Here is a 17,671-nt window from a genome sequence, read left to right on the forward strand (position 1 = left end):
CAAATGATAATATTATGCTTCATGGTTATAAAGTAAAACACCACCGTGAAAACTCTCTAGTTCACGTAGTAAACTTTAGTACAAATGTCTTTAATAATCTATGAGAACTAAATATTCACATGTTTCTAACTTTTGTCATTTTATGTCATTACGTGATTTTCTTATACCCTTTGTACTTTTTTGGGATTAAGAACGAATTGGTGTACTCAAAGATCAAAAATATAATATACCTAAATATATCACGATAACACAACCTTTATTTTTACTCAGTGATTAAAGTCAGTAGATATATCACAATTGATGATAAACCTTAAGTGTAACAGAACGAGCTATTAAAGTAGAGTATGATTAATGAAATAAATCAACAGATTGTTTAACGACCATCGACATATAGTACATGCATATTTAAGATGATAAGGTTGAAGAAATCTAAAAATAAGGATATATGGTATGTGGTATGGATGTCAATTATACCACTATTCCTTTGTACAACACCAACTATCGGAATAGAGTTTATGATACGAGGCTTGCTCGAAAGGTCCGCAAAATGACACATTATATTGACTTCTAGTCGTTGAGTTATCGCGTGGTTATTAATTAGTAGCACCGCATACAAATCTTTTTTTTAAATTCTTTGGTTTGAACCACCAAATGATGCCTTGTATCCAATTATATAATTGAGTTGGGATTTTTTCTAAAGACAATTATATTTATATAGTAGTGTATATAACTATAACACGTAAAAATAAAGAGACCAGATAAACTGGTTTCTAAAAAAGCTTTGAAGTTACATAAAAGTATTTTCAGCCAATGCAACGCTGTAATCAATAGATTGGCACTATAATTATTGTTCAGATACTGAACTTCAAGGTGGCGGTCTTCAAAAGATATGTATGCTAATCGTATATATAGATTTCGTAATAATCACTTACCTCATATAGTTAGATCGTACAGGATGTTACTTTGTGTAGACAAGAAGATCAGGACAATAGCTTATGGTTATATTTACACGTAATATTGAGTAGCTTGGATCTTTCATTATCAAACTTACATAAACTAGTTTAAACTAAACACAATAGATTCATATAGTTATGTGGTTTCTAGTTTACTTTCTATTAAACTCTAGAAATTAATTTGTCCGTTTTATATAGAAAAAGACCATAGTCCGCTACAATCAAACTCTTCAGAAATAGATGGAAGCATTTGTTTGTGTGTTTTTATTTTAATACAAAACACTTTGATACAAAAGCGGACATGAACTAGAATATAAGCACGGGTGTCATTCGGTTTAACGAGAGAAATGGTCGTGAAAGAATATCTAACGGTGGTCAAGTATTGTGAGGCGATCGTGAAAGCTCTATTCACATGTTTCTAATTTATGTAATTTTATGCTATTAGGTGATATGTAAATGGTCAAAATATCCTCAACGATTGCAGGCTTCAAATAAAGGACGTCTGGGGAGCGTTTCCTGAACATAAGATACATCAGTGGCGGTTAAATCAAACATATGGAAGAGCGAATCAATTACCAAGTTTATGCAAAGGACATCACGTCCGAATGAACTTCTAATTGACATTTATTATTTAGTAAATTACCCCTAGAGAAGATTATTATACATCTATTGTTCAGAAAAGGTTATTTATATCTTCTTCGATCAAATGGTCCTCGGATCATTTTTCGGATCAATCGATTTCTGGGAAGTATAACTATTTGTTTTAATTGTATTGATGTAGACCTCGTCTGGAAATAACACTCGAAGGGATTATTCAATTTGTTTTTTCTTCGAATAACAATTAAAATATCAAGTTTAAGAATTACAGTGTTATAATCTACAATTGTAGTTTTATTAATGGAATAATTGAAACAGATAAAATCTAACGACACGTACGATGAACTGTCCTGTGTTAAACAACTGTCCAAATCCAACTGGAAATATTGCACATTCTGGACCTACAATTAACAACACTAGCAGTACGGTTCTGACATTGATATCAGTGATAACCTACCTCAAGTGGACATCTGTTTGTGTTGTCTTTGATAATGATACCGGTAAGTTTTACTTTGTTAGTAGAATAACCATTTCTTCCAAATGACAATTAGAAAATTCAAATATTAGTAGTTCAGTGTGTATAACTAAGGTTACAAATAGGCACTTAATAGTTGAGATTTCTGTGTTTATAACCAGTGTTTCAGATTTCATTTATTATTGCGTAATGTTTATTATATAATCTGTATAAAAATCTGTAGACAAGTATGTGACCCTTTAATAAAATAAATTATTATTAATATATTTTACATGTGACTAATGGGAGTATCGTCAGTGAGTAAGCAACTCCATGACCCCAATAACCAAAAGACATCAGATTCTACAGTACTATGTACAGATTTTTAAAAATTGACAGGTGTCTCTACATTATGTCAAGCTGTTAATCGTTGCCAGTCTAAATGTGTTAAAATTAAATTAAATAGAAACTGTCAAAGATCCACCGTCTACCAATTTCTCCCCATTACAAAAACTTAGAACATGTGATAACCACTGTCGACTCGATGTTCAATATGTTTGATACTAAGTATGTTTTACTACTAATTTTACAAACACACAATCATATATGACAAAAAGTGTAATGACACAAAAACCTTATTTTGCCTAAAGTATTAGTGCAAATTACAGCATAAAAATACGTCATTTTATATTTCACCAAACAATGTTATAACAAAATGTGTATAGAAAAAAAAAAAAAAAAAAAATTCACGAGTTAACATGGCAAGATATCGTGACGACATTTTGTATGTTTTTTAATAGTTTCGCCTTTTTTCTTGTTTTTCATCAACTTTATAATAGAAATAGAGAATGTTAACTTAAAGACAATATTGCATTCCTTCGGCAATCGTTCGTGCTTCAATAAATAGAAATGATTGCTAAAAGCACCATGGGATATAGAACCCTGCAATCATATCACGGTGGATGGATATTATTTCTCTATCATGACCTTATTATTCATTTTTAATTATTTTCTAATGATTAAACTAAATTCAAGGCTCATTGTTGTGGTCCGTTATATACACTAGCCTATGCAAAACAACTTATACGTCATCGACGTTTTTGTTTGAGAGAAAAATATAGAAACAAAATTTAATATTAATTCAATTCAAAACAATCAAATGCTTCTTAGCTTTTTAAAAAAAAAATGTCTATTTTAATACAACTACCGGGGTACCTCAAAGATTCCCGAGCTCTACTGTTTAGCTAGCCTAATTGCGAGTTTAGAACGTCAACTATATGCGTTTCTCGAGTCGTCGTAAGTCAATCAGATTCTTTGAAGTCCAGAGTCCATTTGAAATAGTCAAATGTTTTTGCACAATATTGAATTTTAAAGAATAAAACAATTCCATCACGATGAATTCTAAAAGATTTTTTAATTATATTTAAAAATGAACTATTGATACTAAGTATCTTGGTTTTATCGTTTATCAATACAATCTATTACACGCTTTTAATATTTTCCTGTTTTCTGTGAAGAACTAGGAAAACATTTGAAATCTGATAATTGGATACTATAAACAGTATTTAAAGGTAGATATGCAGATACTACACTAGGAAATGTAATGGGGGTATCTGGTTTCATTTTACATATTTAAAATAGAAAATCATGACATTAGACATAAAACACTAAATATTCACGGTCTTATCAGTCTGTTCAAGCGTGATCCTTTATGTTAGAAAGAAAACAATAGAAAATGTCATAGAATTTTTAGTCCAAATTAAATTCGTTGTAAATAGATACAAGTAACATACACTCAGAAGCTTTTAATGAAAATACACTTCAATATAAAACAAACATAGTTTGTTAGATCCATGTCATCTGTATTCTATTGGATAATTATATCATTGGCAATCAAACCACATCTCCTTATTTTTATGTAGGAAGCATGCATGTATCAAAAACAATAGCATCAACATTAAAGCATTGGTAAAACCATTACATGTATAAGCCCTTTTTTATTTATTTAGGATGCATGCATGCAGAGGATTGACATTCCAGTAATATTTTGTAAAATTAACAATATGTTGTTCCTAGCGTGATTATTTTTTTTTAAACAATACAATTCAACTATAATACAATCACACAATTAGTAGTAAACCATGCAGATAAATCAATGAATATTTATGGTATGATTAGTCTAATCAAGCATGGTGCTTTATATATTAGAAAGAAAACATAAGACAAAATGATTTCAGAGAGATTCAAATAACACTGTTTAAGTTAGTTATTCATAACTCTTACAGAAACAAAAATATTAATCAACATTTACCTTTTTCTTTGAATAATGAATGACACTTATTGCATTGCGCAACTTATATATTCTTATTGTGGAAAACTAATCGTTTATCAAATCGTTTGTATGAATTTTGATTTGCTTTTGTTAATCAGATATTAAAAGGACGAGTAATATGCATAAAAAAGACACAGGCTTGGACTTTATTTTTTTCAGAATATGAGGCAATAGATTTACAAAATAGTCTATCAACTATTGGAATATTTGCTGTGTTGTACAGAATGGATGAAATGACTTCGTCTAACATAGATGCTCTTTCGCTTAATGAACCTAACAGCGATCCAGACAGATTGAATTTTACCGTCCTATGTCGTCTTAGCTCATGCCAGTCATTTCTTCCAAAGGTAATCATATTCATTTTCATTGCAGTTATCAATTTTTTGTTTCGTAAGTTGTGTTTTACGATAAACATGTTTATTATATTTCCTTTCTAGACAACAACCTTATGAAAAAAGGAGACAAATATTTTGAAAAAATATGACACCCGTTATGATACATAGGGTTGTGAAAGTCCGGTGATTAATCACGCTACGATAAACGGAAAACAATCCGGATTGATTCATGGTTATCTGTGACAAAGATATCATATATAATGCAATAAATGAAACATTTGAGAAGAAATGAGAAATCCAATATTTACAAATGAGAATAACACCTTAAAAGTTTCGTGCGTCCAAAGCACTTTTTCCAGGTTTTCCTCCACCAGGGATGCTCAAATCAAACATTTAAAAGCCCGGAATGTATATGCAAACGTACTGAGGATGTAAGGAGCTTGAAATAATATATTGTATATTATAAGCTATAAAAGGCCCCGGGATAACCAAAAATAAATGAACAAACAATGTTGGATGTGTACGGATTGATAATTTAGTCTTAGATGCATGATTTTTTTATTAGTTGTTTGTGGTTTTGAACTAGCTGTCAGTTAACTGCGAGTACTCTCAGATCTGTACCTAGTGTCTTTTTATTGTTGTGATGTACAAGTACCCGGCCACGTTCACTTGTATTTTTGTCCGTCTGATGAGTTAAGCCCTTGTTAACTGATTTTTATAGTTCGTTCTTATGTTGTACTTGTATACCACTGTCCCAGGTTAGGGGAGGGTTGAGATCCCTCTAACAAGTTCAACCCCGCCACATTATGTATGTATATGTGCCTGTCCCAAGTTAGGAGCCTGTAATTCAGTGTTTATCGTTTGTTACATATTTGTTTTTCGTTCATTTTTTGTACATAAATAAGGCCGTTAGTTTTCTCGTTTGAATTGTTTTACATTGTCATTTCGGGGCCTTTTATAGCTGACTATGCGGTATGGGCTTTTCTCATTGTTGAAGGCCATACGGTAACCTATAGTTGTCAATTTCTGTGTCATTTTGGTCTCTTGTGGAGAGTTGTCTCATTGGCAATCATACAACACCTTCTTTTTAAATTGAGCTTATGATATTAAATAATATCATGTTATGGTCGATTATTACCAACAAAAGACATCTGGCCTACAAGCTGCTGTTTTGGGGCAACTGTATACAGGATGTGGCGTGGATTGAACATGTTTGTGAACACTTAAACCACACACAATCTGTTTAAATGGTTTCTTTGAGTACAATTGCAGAACAAACTATAGAAATCATGTCCTTAATAAATCAGAGCTAAATCACTTTTTTTTATTTCAGCCTTTCGATTATGGACGGAAAAACATTTGGAGGAATTCCTTACTGTATTTTTCCAGTTGGTTAGTTGGTATATTCGACACAAGAAACTTGACGATCCTAGAAAGTAATAGTAGTTGTCCATTTGATAATATAGCTATAATAAATTATCCAACAGTAATGTTGAAAAGTGAGCATCAACGACAAGTGGTAAATTAAATTTTATAACTTTTCATTATTATTTCCAATTTATATATAGTATTCGAATTCATTAATCAAGCAAGCTATATATTGTATATTAGAAAGAAAAATAACCACAGTGATAATTCAAACCTTCTCCTTACAAATTGCATTAAATAGATTACAATCGAAACATATGGGACTATCAAGTTGCTATAGAATTTTCACAAACTCAAATCTTATTTGTTTTAAATATTATCTTTCAAATCAATGAACTTTTGATATGGAGATAAATTATCAATTGATACATGTGTTACATATGAAGTCCTGTTATGAACTGTATGATAGTATGGAGGATCATATGATGATAAAATCAAAGCGCTTCAACTTAGCAAGTTTAATTGTTTATACGTCTTATTAAAATTGCCCATCCAAACCGCATGGGAAGATTCTATTCTTAATTCATTTAAAATGAGTAACGTTGTAATATAAAACCTTCAATACATCATTCAAGTCAAGTGGTCCAGAATTGATGGATATAGATTCTGACAAGGTGAAGATAATCTACAATAGGGTTCAGTAGAAAACTTTTGGTCACTTTTGCCGCAATGTATGCTAATCAATGCGCACATTGGGAAGATCTTTGTTGAGGGGTAGCCCATATGAAGTCTACAATTTGATGAACACTTAGCGAATGGACAGTTGGTACCTTGTAATAGTAACCATCATATACTGGTCATTAGGACTACGTGAGCTAAATTGATTAAGACCTGTCTATTTTTTAAACAAATTACAAGTACCATATCGATGTTATTTAAAGTCAAATAGAAAATAAAAATCAACGCTATATAGAAAGTTGCTAGCGGATTTATAATTGTTTCTTTACAAATGATCCTGTAGTGTTACTTGTATGTCTTCAGGTTAAAGATACTACCAGTGATTGTGAATGGTCCCCAATCCACACGATGATGTGGCATACAAAAGGGCGTGGTTTATTACAGGTTGGATTTGTCCATTTGAATGGAAGCTTAATCAAAGTAAAAGAGATATTTCCGAATGTGAGATTTGGTTATAATCAACGAAAACTTCTTGTTAGCACCCTACCAGTAAGTAAACTATTAGTTTATGTATTGCCTGATAGACAATAAAATATATAAAAAAGTGTTCACCGCTATTTTCTATTTGAAAAATGATTGAGCAATTTTAGGGATAGCTAGTAGTCTATGGGACCTGATACCGTTCATTTTTTAGTCCGAGGTAGTATATCATTCTTACACTTAGGGTTACATGAAAACTGGTCTACAGTCGAATACCATCTGTTGGCTTCTTTTGTCATGTATGTTCTGCTTACCGTCTTATTGACAAAATAAACATAACTACTTTTTTCTCAAATTTAAACGAACTTTATGTATACAGGTGTTAACACGTTTTCGAGAAAAACTATTCGGATTTACAGAATAACAGAAAATGTCTAAATATTTTAATGATGACTTTCAGTTATTAAGATTTTTTGTGAAAAAGAAGATGTGGTATGATTGCGAATGAGACAACTCTCCACAAGAGACCAAAATGACACAGAAATTTACAACTGTAGGTCACCGTACGGCCTTCAGCAAAGCCCATACCGCATAGTCAGCTATTAAAGGCCCCGAAATGACTATGTAAAACAATTCAAACGAGAAAACTAACGGCCTTATTTATATAAGAAAATGAATTGCATGTCATGTAGTTCATGGTAATTGTTAAATTAATAAATAGACAATTTACGAAGATATGTTATAAAACAGTACCGGAATACTAACTTCTATGTTGATGATATTCCGTGGCTAAAAGTCGACCAACTACGGTATCGACACAGTGTTACAAATATAAAAGAAGAAAATAATGCTTGATAATTGTTTTTATGCGTCCGAAGCATTAAAAGGAAAAGCAAAATCCATACGGTAATTACTATTAGGTTATAACCTATTTAGGATTTGTTTTCCATCAACAAATTATGTACACATTCAATAAAAAAAGGAAGTGATTAACAATTAAAATATCAAATAACCAATAACGAATACCAATTAGCCACAGTTATAAATCGAATTATCATTTAAATCACGTTTTTAGCATTACAAGCGAAATCAAATAATTAATATCAGTCGTAATATGCGTTGGCACAGATGTTGACGACTCGACACATCCATAATAAATATGTAGTAATCGCAGGGATAGTAGTCGAAATTCAATATGATAGTGTTGTGTTGTTGGTACATTCAATTTCCACCCTAGCCTATAAGTATTATTTTTGATTAATCAATAACAAAGATATTGATGCTATTTTGCTTCTGGAATTTGTATACCATGAATAAAATACACATCTTTTTTGATAGAGTAAAAATGAATATTAAAAAAATACATGTACTGTAATGACGGTTCATATTTAAAAATGGTAATAATTTTCATTTTATATTTAACGTTTGTTGCTTTATTCAATTTCCTTGGTATTTTTCCAATGTCTGATGTGTATGCTTTGAAATTTTGGAGAAGATTGCGTATGCGTCTATTCCTCTTTTAAAATAAGCATTGTTTAAGACTGATTAATTCATGTTGTTCATTCTCCGAGCACAGGTCAGTGACTTCTCTTCGATTTTCTCTTCTGCTTGGTAGGGTGTTAAAATGTGTTAAATATTTTTTTCATCGTTGCCATGACATAAAGCAGAAGAAAACTCTTCAAACCCCATAGCTATTGTTTTTGTGTTGTGTTGTGTTTTATATAGTTTTGTATTGTGATTTGGTTTTAATTTTGGTATGATTTTGTTGTTGAAGTTCCGTATTTACCATAATCCCTTACACAAATAATCCAATAAATATATCAAAACGTTTCAGTGGCCACCGTTTGTAATACTGGATAATAAAACAAAACAGTATAGTGGAATAACAATTGAATTGCTGAAACAACTTTCTTACAATCTGAATTTTACGTAAGTACTATTAAAGATTATTATTACCTATAGATGAAATGAAATTGTGCATCCTTCATTTTTATGGGGATATAATTGTTTAGGATATTTAAAACTTCTTATGTTATACATGTATTTGCTATAAGGAAGACTATCACTCATGATTTAAGGGCATCTTATTGACAGTTGGTCCATTGTACTTTATTGGGCATTGTATCATTACGTATTTATTCACTATATTATGTATATCTTCTTCAGTTTATAAATCGATTTTACATGTTTTGGTTTCTGTTTTTCCGTTGTTTTACTCTTGTGGTTGATGTGTTTCCCTCGGTTATAGTTTGTGACCCGAATTTTTTCTTTTCTCTTATGTCTTTTGAATAGCGGTATACTACTGTTGTCTTTATTTTGCTTTACACAAGTCATGAAACATTATTGTTTTACACTTGATAATTTTGATAATTTTGATATTTTTTCTGTATAAAATCTATCTTGAATAACATTTATCTATTCTAAAAGATAAAAATAAATTAATAAATGTGTGCCAATGCTACCTAACAATAAAAACTATTAAAGAAGCATAATTGTATGATTATGATGCTACATACGAATTCATTCAGAGCACATGAATTCATTGATGTTGCGTATGGTTTTTTTTTTTTTTTTTTTTTAGGTTTTTATGGGGGTAAATATATACCACCTTAACACATCGCATGATTGTTGTCTGTCTATAAACTAATCGAATACTATATCAATGGAACGTCTAGTCGAAATTATGCATGAACAAGTTGATCTTTATAACTCCGCCAGTGGCGGAAACACGACTTCCAAAAATATAGAGCAGAGTAAAAAAGATCTTGACAAAAATTAAAAAAAGTTTCAGTCTCCTGTCTCATTCTCTTTCACCTTCGATTTTTTAAAACCAATTTTAAAATTTTATCTTCCCTATAACATTACAGATATGAAATAATCCCACCACCAGACGGGAAGTGGGGCGTAGGATCTGATAATAACTCATGGAATGGAATGATTGGCCAACTACAGCGCAGAGTGAGTAAAACAAACTTTCCAAATCGCAAGACGTAGTCAGTTTTCCATTCAGACATATCAAGCTATCAAATTATAAGCTATGTTGCAAGCAGATATAAGTCTAGTAGGGTTGTTTTTGTTTTAAAAAATACAAATTTACAGATTGTTGGCAGACAATATACATTCTCATTTCAAATATATTTGATTCCAATATGTATTAGATACCATATTACCACAATTTAATTGACGAAATAATGTATTGATCAAACTTCAAAATATCTTGCCACAGTGAATGCTTATGCAATATTATAGAGTTCTGAATAAGTTAAACTAAATGGTAGTTTTAAGGTAGATTATATGAAATTTAATAATTCTCGTATGTTTGAATTGATGAGTGCTGTAATAGTAACACTTTTTTTTCACTGTATCATGTAAAACGTCAAGAAAGGTCGTTAACAATGTTTGATATGTTTTGACATTGAATAAATTCTGCTGTTTACGGATCTCTAATTCTGTATTCTTATTTTCAGGAAATAGATATGATAGCAGCACCTTTGGGTGTCCAGTCACACAGAGAAACCGTAATGGATTTCACGCATCCATATTACTACGAGTTCTCTGCTATCCTAATGAAGAAACCTAATCAAAATGATACACGCTGGGCAACATTACTAGATCCTTTTAGTCCAACAGTATTAATGTACATTGGAATTTCATTGCCAGTTGTATCGCTTTTCCTGGTTGTATTCGAGAAGTATAATCCGTTTTACGGCTACGTACAGAACCGAATGAAGACAAGAGGACTCCATCACTTCTCAGATTCATTTTGGTATATGTATGGTGCATTGCTAACTCAAGGTAAACTGTTAATGATCTTTTGTTTTCTTAAAATTTCAAATACGAGTACTCGATTGTTAAAAAAGATATAAAAAATCAAATGTTTTACCTGATATTCAAATGTCATAAGACTAACAGAAACATAATAGCACGAAGACAAATAACAGAAAGGGTTTGAACAAAAGTCAGAGTAAATGTTTGCTTATAAACAACATTTACAACGGATGACGTTTTACAGTTATTTCGTTCATTTACAGGCGGAGAACATATTGCCAGGTCTTCGGCTGGACGAACACTCTTATGTTTCTGGTGGATCTTTTGTATTATAATGGTGGCAACATACAGTGGCAACTTTGTGGCCTTTCTAACAGTCTCCAAAACTAAATTACCGTTTACGGACCTTGAAGGACTAGTTGCTCAAAGTTCATATAAATGGGGCACAGCAGGTGCAACAATATATGAAACAATTTTTAAGGTACTAGTATTCTTCAAATGTAAAGAAAAATCAAACTATTAAGGAAGACAAAGAAAAAATAGTTTTATTAGCTTTATCTTTACAATACAAGAGATACTTTCTAAAGTTCATGCTTTACCAGTTCTATTGTAAATGAAACAAAATGCTATAATAGAATAATAGAATACTAGTAATACGGACAAAGATAGAAAAATACACATAAAAAAAAAAAAGAAATTGAAGAAAAGGAAGGAAAATTGAACAATTAATAGTCATGCATTTCATGTTTAAACTTGTTCATTTAATTAAAGTTTCATTTGAACAAGGTTTTTCAAATGTTTGCATTCCTTTTTAACAGAACTCTGAGTTACCAGAAAGAAAGGAACTTTGGTATGGAATTATAAAATACAATGCGACTGACTCGTCCGTATTAAGTAGTGATCCAGGAGTACATATTTCAAAGGTTCTAAAAGGAGAATACGCTTACGTTGCTGATAAAACATTCATGGATCTTGCAATGACGAACAACTGTGATTTAGCCATTGCTACATCCGACATTTTACCTGTCCAGTATGCTATTGGTCTACCTAACAATTCTCCATTTGTTCAGATGTTCTCTGATGAGTGAGTATTTTCTAATATGCGACAGTAGTGCAAAATGAAAATTAGTGTATTGAACAAATAAATAAATACAAAAATAGAAATAAAATGATACCCCGCAAATGAATAAAACTATCCTACTCACTAGAATAACAAAATATAATGAAATAATTGCAATAATTTCAAATTAGTATATATAAAGTATAATACCAGAAATAACAAACTTCAATGAATACTAAGAACGAAAAGTCCCTAATCAAATAGCAGACACATCAAACGAATGGAGATCAACTGTCTTACTCTTGACTTGGTACAGGCAATTACTTATGCAGAAAATAGTATATATTTATAAAGACAAACGTATTCCGGTTTTCAAAAGACATAAATCGATTGAGAGAAACAAATCCGTGTTACAAACTAAACCCGAGGGAAGCACAAGAGGAAAACAATCGGAATACTGAAGTGCAACCAAACAAAAACAAACGCCAACAAACATCTGTGTTATTCCTGACTCGTGTAGGGAATTTTATGAAAAAATTGTGAGTTGAACCTGTGATTAATGGCTATCCGAACCTCCCGCTTTATGGCAATGTTAAAACATATCACGGAAATTACAACACTACGTGACGGATATACATCTCAAACAAGCGCAAGGACATTCATCACAGAAAAATGCACAAACAAATAATTTAATTTGGACAAACATGCAAAGTGTAAAGCAACAACGAACAAATTCAATCAACGACATACACCACAGGATATATAAAAAAAACAGTGACGCGCTTACGTAACTATCATGCAAATCACAAACTGTATACAATTATTTTCACTGTACTCGTCCAAAGAACTTTCATGACAATGATGTTATGGAAAGGCAATTTTATAATTATTTGAACTGCAAGCGATAAGGTGACAAAAATAAGTATTCTAAAAACAAACATCTAAATATAATTAGACTCATTCATTTAGTGGTTAGAATTTGAAATTGTTTGATAGATGAAAGACACTTAAATATTGATCCAACTTTTTTTAGAAATTAAATCAAATGTCAGCTGGATGAAAGACGAACATTTACTCTTTCCACTAAATTCATATTACTAGTGACCGTTCGGCACCAAATTGGGATTGAATCTATTGACCCTTTTTGGATGAAATTGTCTGTTCAAGGACTATTTTCTCAATAAGAGGGGGAAATGTATAAGTTACTTGTCGATACTACTACTTATTGACTTTAGTTTTTAACAGAATCATCAGCTTAGTACTCCGTCAGTTCCCCAGCCGAACATATAATATTTTCTCGAAAAATATTACTAGTATTCTGCTCAATCGCTTAGTTCCAAAATCTAAAATGTGAAACACATACATCTTTTATTTGTCCTTCTTTTGACGAAACCATGATGAATTTAAGTTTAAGAACATCACTAATTCCTGATTAAAGGTCAAACTGTATATCATCAGCTATTCTTTATCTCGGTAGTTGTCTATCTCGTTTCAGAATAATTGCTATACTTGAAAGTGGTCTCATTCAAATCTGGATGATGCAGATCTGGCCTAGAAATGGGGTTTGTCAAAAAATGTCTGTCACAGAAGCAAAGACTATTGAATTAGTTGATATACAAAGCGGATTTTATCTAATAGGTGTAGGAGTTGGTTTGGCTTGTTTATTACTATTTTACGAATTTATCAGAAACAAATGCTGCAAACGGCTATATAGGAGTGAACAAATACAAAGAAGAAATTCACTCCGATATATAGGAACGAGGCCAAATATAACACCAAAGAACACCAATGCATTGAGATAATTTACAACCTACCCACAATATATGGTCACATCAAAGAAAAATGCATAAACTGATGATGTCAAATTAATCAGAGTCAGGTGGCCTTTTTTTAATTCATCGAATAAAAAAAGGATAGTCGCATAAGATGCTTGTCGATACCGCTGCGACTTGACTTGCTAGTCCTCGAAGGTATCCTCAACTCAGTAGTCAGTACTTCGACGCTGACATGCTTTATTACAAATTTTACTATTATTTCCCTTGATATAAGTTTCAAATGATTTTAAAACGAGGGTTCCAACTCCCTCAGACAAAGTTGACCTTAGGTGGATTGGGTTAATTTTTTTAAATTAATTTTTCATGAAGTAATCATATAGCTATACGTCCTTTGCGTTTTTCTTTTTTTGTTACGTCCTTGATAAATGTATATCCAATAAAAGCTTTTGACGAGTCAAATTCCTATTGGGTATTTTTCATATGCAACCGTTTTAAGAGCTCTGGTCTTGTTTCCTGTTACAAAACTTTGCATTTTTCGAAAAACTAAGGATTTTCTTATCCCAGGAATAGATTACCTTAGCCGAATTAGGCACAACCTTTTGGAATTTAGGGTCCTCAATGCTCTTCAACTTTGTACTTGTTTGGCTTTACAACTATTTTGATCTGAGCGTCACTGATGAGTCTTATGTAGACGAAACGCGCGTCTGGCGTATTAAATTATAATCCTTTTTCATGATAATATGTTAAAAATAATTTAAAAATTCATACGAAAGGTTAAACTCTATATTCTAAACCATTTCTTATTCAGATAGATGTCTGTCTCGTTTCAGAATAATTGCTATACTTGAAAGTGGTCTCATTCAAATCTGGATGATGCAGATCTGGCCTAGAAATGGGGTTTGTCAAAAAATGTCTGTCACAGAAGCAAAGACTATTGAATTAGTTGATATACAAAGCGGATTTTATCTAATAGGTGTAGGAGTTGGTTTGGCTTGTTTATTACTATTTTACGAATTTATCAGAAACAAATGCTGCAAACGGCTATATAGGAGTGAACAAATACAAAGAAGAAATTCACTCCGATATATAGGAACGAGGCCAAATATAACACCAAAGAACACCAATGCATTGAGATAATTTACAACCTACCCACAATATATGGTCACATCAAAGAAAAATGCATAAACTGATGATGTCAAATTAATCAGAGTCAGGTGGCCTTTTTTTAATTCATCGAATAAAAAAAGGATAGTCGCATAAGATGCTTGTCGATACCGCTGCGACTTGACTTGCTAGTCCTCGAAGGTATCCTCAACTCAGTAGTCAGTACTTCGACGCTGACATGCTTTATTACAAATTTTACTATTATTTCCCTTGATATAAGTTTCAAATGATTTTAAAACGAGGGTTCCAACTCCCTCAGACAAAGTTGACCTTAGGTGGATTGGGTTAATTTTTTTAAATTAATTTTTCATGAAGTAATCATATAGCTATACGTCCTTTGCGTTTTTCTTTTTTTGTTACGTCCTTGATAAATGTATATCCAATAAAAGCTTTTGACGAGTCAAATTCCTATTGGGTATTTTTCATATGCAACCGTTTTAAGAGCTCTGGTCTTGTTTCCTGTTACAAAACTTTGCATTTTTCGAAAAACTAAGGATTTTCTTATCCCAGGAATAGATTACCTTAGCCGAATTAGGCACAACCTTTTGGAATTTAGGGTCCTCAATGCTCTTCAACTTTGTACTTGTTTGGCTTTACAACTATTTTGATCTGAGCGTCACTGATGAGTCTTATGTAGACGAAACGCGCGTCTGGCGTATTAAATTATAATCCTTTTTCATGATAATATGTTAAAAATAAGTTAAAAAATTCATACGAAAGTTTAAACTCTATATTCTAAACCATTTCTTATTCAGATAGATGTCTGTCTCGTTTCAGAATAATTGCTATACTTGAAAGTGGTCTCATTCAAATCTGGATGATGCAGATCTGGCCTAGAAATGGGGTTTGTCAAAAAATGTCTGTCACAGAAGCGAAGACTATTGAATTACTTGATATACAAATCGGATTTTATTTAATAGGATTAGGTGTTGGTCTAGCTTGTTTATCGCTTTTGTATGAATTTCTCAGAAACAAATGTTGCCAATGGCTACGACGAAGTGGGCGAATGCAGAGAAGAAGTCCAGTCCAATATATGGGAACGAGACCAAACATAGAAGACTTCTTTTCATCAAATAGCAATGATTCGCCAATAAATCGAGCTATTTCACAACAAATAGGCAACAGTTGGTCACATAACAGACACAATGAGTCAAATGTGGCTACTGTTGCACATGACAGTCAAAATGAATCAAATGGTATTACTGTTTCACATGACAGACAAAATGAATATAATGGGATTACTGTTTCACATGACAGTCAAAATGAATCAAATGGTATTACTGTTGCACATGACAGTCAAAATGAATCAAATGGTATTACTGTTTCACATGACAGACAAAATGAATATAATGGGATTACTGTTTCACATGACAGTCAAAATGAATCAAATGGTATTACTGTTTCACATGACAGACAAAATGAATATAATGGTATTACTGTTTCACATGACAGTCAAAATGAATCAAATGGTATTACTGTTTCACATGACAATCACAATAAATCAAATGTGTTTACTGTTTTACCAAGTATAGACGTGTATGCATTAGATGGACTGTTCGAATAACAGTTAACGAACAGTCCGTAGCCATTAACTTCACGAAGTTCCCCCAAAAAATGATCATTTTAATGCAAAAAAAATGATAACTAATCATGTGTGTGATTAAATAAAAAGGAATTAAAATTTTAATCAGCTTTTTATTCTTTTTACAAGCTAACCGCAAAATTGATTCAATAATATACACTAAATATAAATGAACTATGGTTTATATTATTATGGAAACAAACCAAACCACAAAAAACTAACAGTTTTCAAATGGACCATGAGAATAAGGTCAAGGTCATTTGAACCCTGCCAAACAGTGATGTTCAACTTACAATCATTTAATACTAACAATATTATGAACACTCATCATTGACCAATGAGCCAAGAAAATGAGGTTAAGGTCGTATGAATCATGTATAAAGACAGATAAGTTCGCCTCACAATTGTTTCAATACACTAAATATAATTGAACTACTCCGTATAATATATGAGAAATAAACCAAACCACAAAACCGAATTGTTGTCCAAGTCTTATGAAACCTACCCGACGGATATGTTCACTTTAAAAAATTTCCATACACCAAATAAATTGCTTATAGTATCTGAGAAAAAGACTAAACAACAAATACGAAACATAGTCAGATGAACCATGAAATTCATGTTAAGGTCAGGTGAAATCTTGTCAGTCGGATATTTACACCTTACAATCATTCCATACATCCAATATAGTTATGCTATTACGTATTGTATCTGAGATACGGATTTTAACATGTAACTTCAACCTTGATCACTGATCCATGGAATAAGTTTGAGGTCTTATTGAGCATTATAGTCTACAAAACTGGCAATTCATGATAACTGTAGATTAGACCAACTATTATACTTTGAATAGAGTAAAGATAATGAATTGGTTTTGTACTATTTTCAACTTAACAATAAATGTTTTTGAAAAATAATATCAAACCGTGGCGATGGGTCCATATATTATACAATACTCTAAAAAAATTACAGCAGTTATGATAATGCCCAAGTCAATCAAAACTTTTTTTTCTTCAGGCATTTGGAAAGCATTTTATATATTGCTCTAAAGGTTGTTTAATAGTTCCTCAAATTTTGAAATTATCAACTAAATTTCGAAGACAAAACCACCTAGCGTTGATTACT

General features: G+C 31.7%; 2 protein-coding genes across 2 annotated transcripts; both read left to right on the forward strand.

Annotated features, from left to right (window-relative positions):
- Positions 1–1,286: 1,286 nt before the first annotated feature.
- On the forward strand, positions 1,287–6,199 carry LOC139483035 (uncharacterized). The gene is made up of 3 exons (XM_071267064.1): positions 1,287–2,050; positions 4,496–4,683; positions 6,005–6,199. Exons 1-3 carry the CDS (start codon positions 1,891–1,893, stop codon positions 6,197–6,199), a joined length of 543 nt encoding a protein of 180 aa, XP_071123165.1. The 5' UTR covers positions 1,287–1,890.
- Positions 6,200–7,085: 886 nt separating this feature from the next.
- LOC139481104 (glutamate receptor ionotropic, kainate 2-like) lies at positions 7,086–14,521 on the forward strand. The gene is made up of 7 exons (XM_071264205.1): positions 7,086–7,266; positions 9,032–9,126; positions 10,065–10,155; positions 10,665–10,992; positions 11,229–11,446; positions 11,784–12,049; positions 13,521–14,521. The coding sequence occupies exons 1-7, from the start codon at positions 7,126–7,128 to the stop codon at positions 13,825–13,827; spliced, it is 1,446 nt and encodes a 481-aa protein (XP_071120306.1). The 5' UTR covers positions 7,086–7,125; the 3' UTR covers positions 13,828–14,521.
- The last annotated feature ends 3,150 nt before the right edge of the window (positions 14,522–17,671 follow it).

The sequence above is a fragment of the Mytilus edulis genome, chromosome 7 (assembly GCF_963676685.1).
Source record: "Mytilus edulis chromosome 7, xbMytEdul2.2, whole genome shotgun sequence".
Taxonomy (NCBI): Eukaryota; Metazoa; Mollusca; class Bivalvia; order Mytilida; family Mytilidae; genus Mytilus; species Mytilus edulis.

What these genes read in the sequence shown, in the direction of transcription:
- LOC139483035 (XM_071267064.1), top strand. Translation starts at nt 1,891, where the DNA reads ATGAACTGTCCTGTGTTAAACAACTGTCCAAATCCAACTGGAAATATT. An exon ending in TGTCTTTGATAATGATACCG is followed by an intron (nt 2,051 to 4,495) that starts GTAAGTTTTACT and finishes TATTTTTTTCAG; the next exon opens with AATATGAGGCAATAGATTTA. An exon ending in GCCAGTCATTTCTTCCAAAG is followed by an intron (nt 4,684 to 6,004) that starts GTAATCATATTC and finishes TTTTTATTTCAG; the next exon opens with CCTTTCGATTATGGACGGAA.
- LOC139481104 (XM_071264205.1), top strand. Translation starts at nt 7,126, where the DNA reads ATGATGTGGCATACAAAAGGGCGTGGTTTATTACAGGTTGGATTTGTC. An exon ending in TTCTTGTTAGCACCCTACCA is followed by an intron (nt 7,267 to 9,031) that starts GTAAGTAAACTA and finishes AAAACGTTTCAG; the next exon opens with TGGCCACCGTTTGTAATACT. An exon ending in TCTTACAATCTGAATTTTAC is followed by an intron (nt 9,127 to 10,064) that starts GTAAGTACTATT and finishes ATAACATTACAG; the next exon opens with ATATGAAATAATCCCACCAC.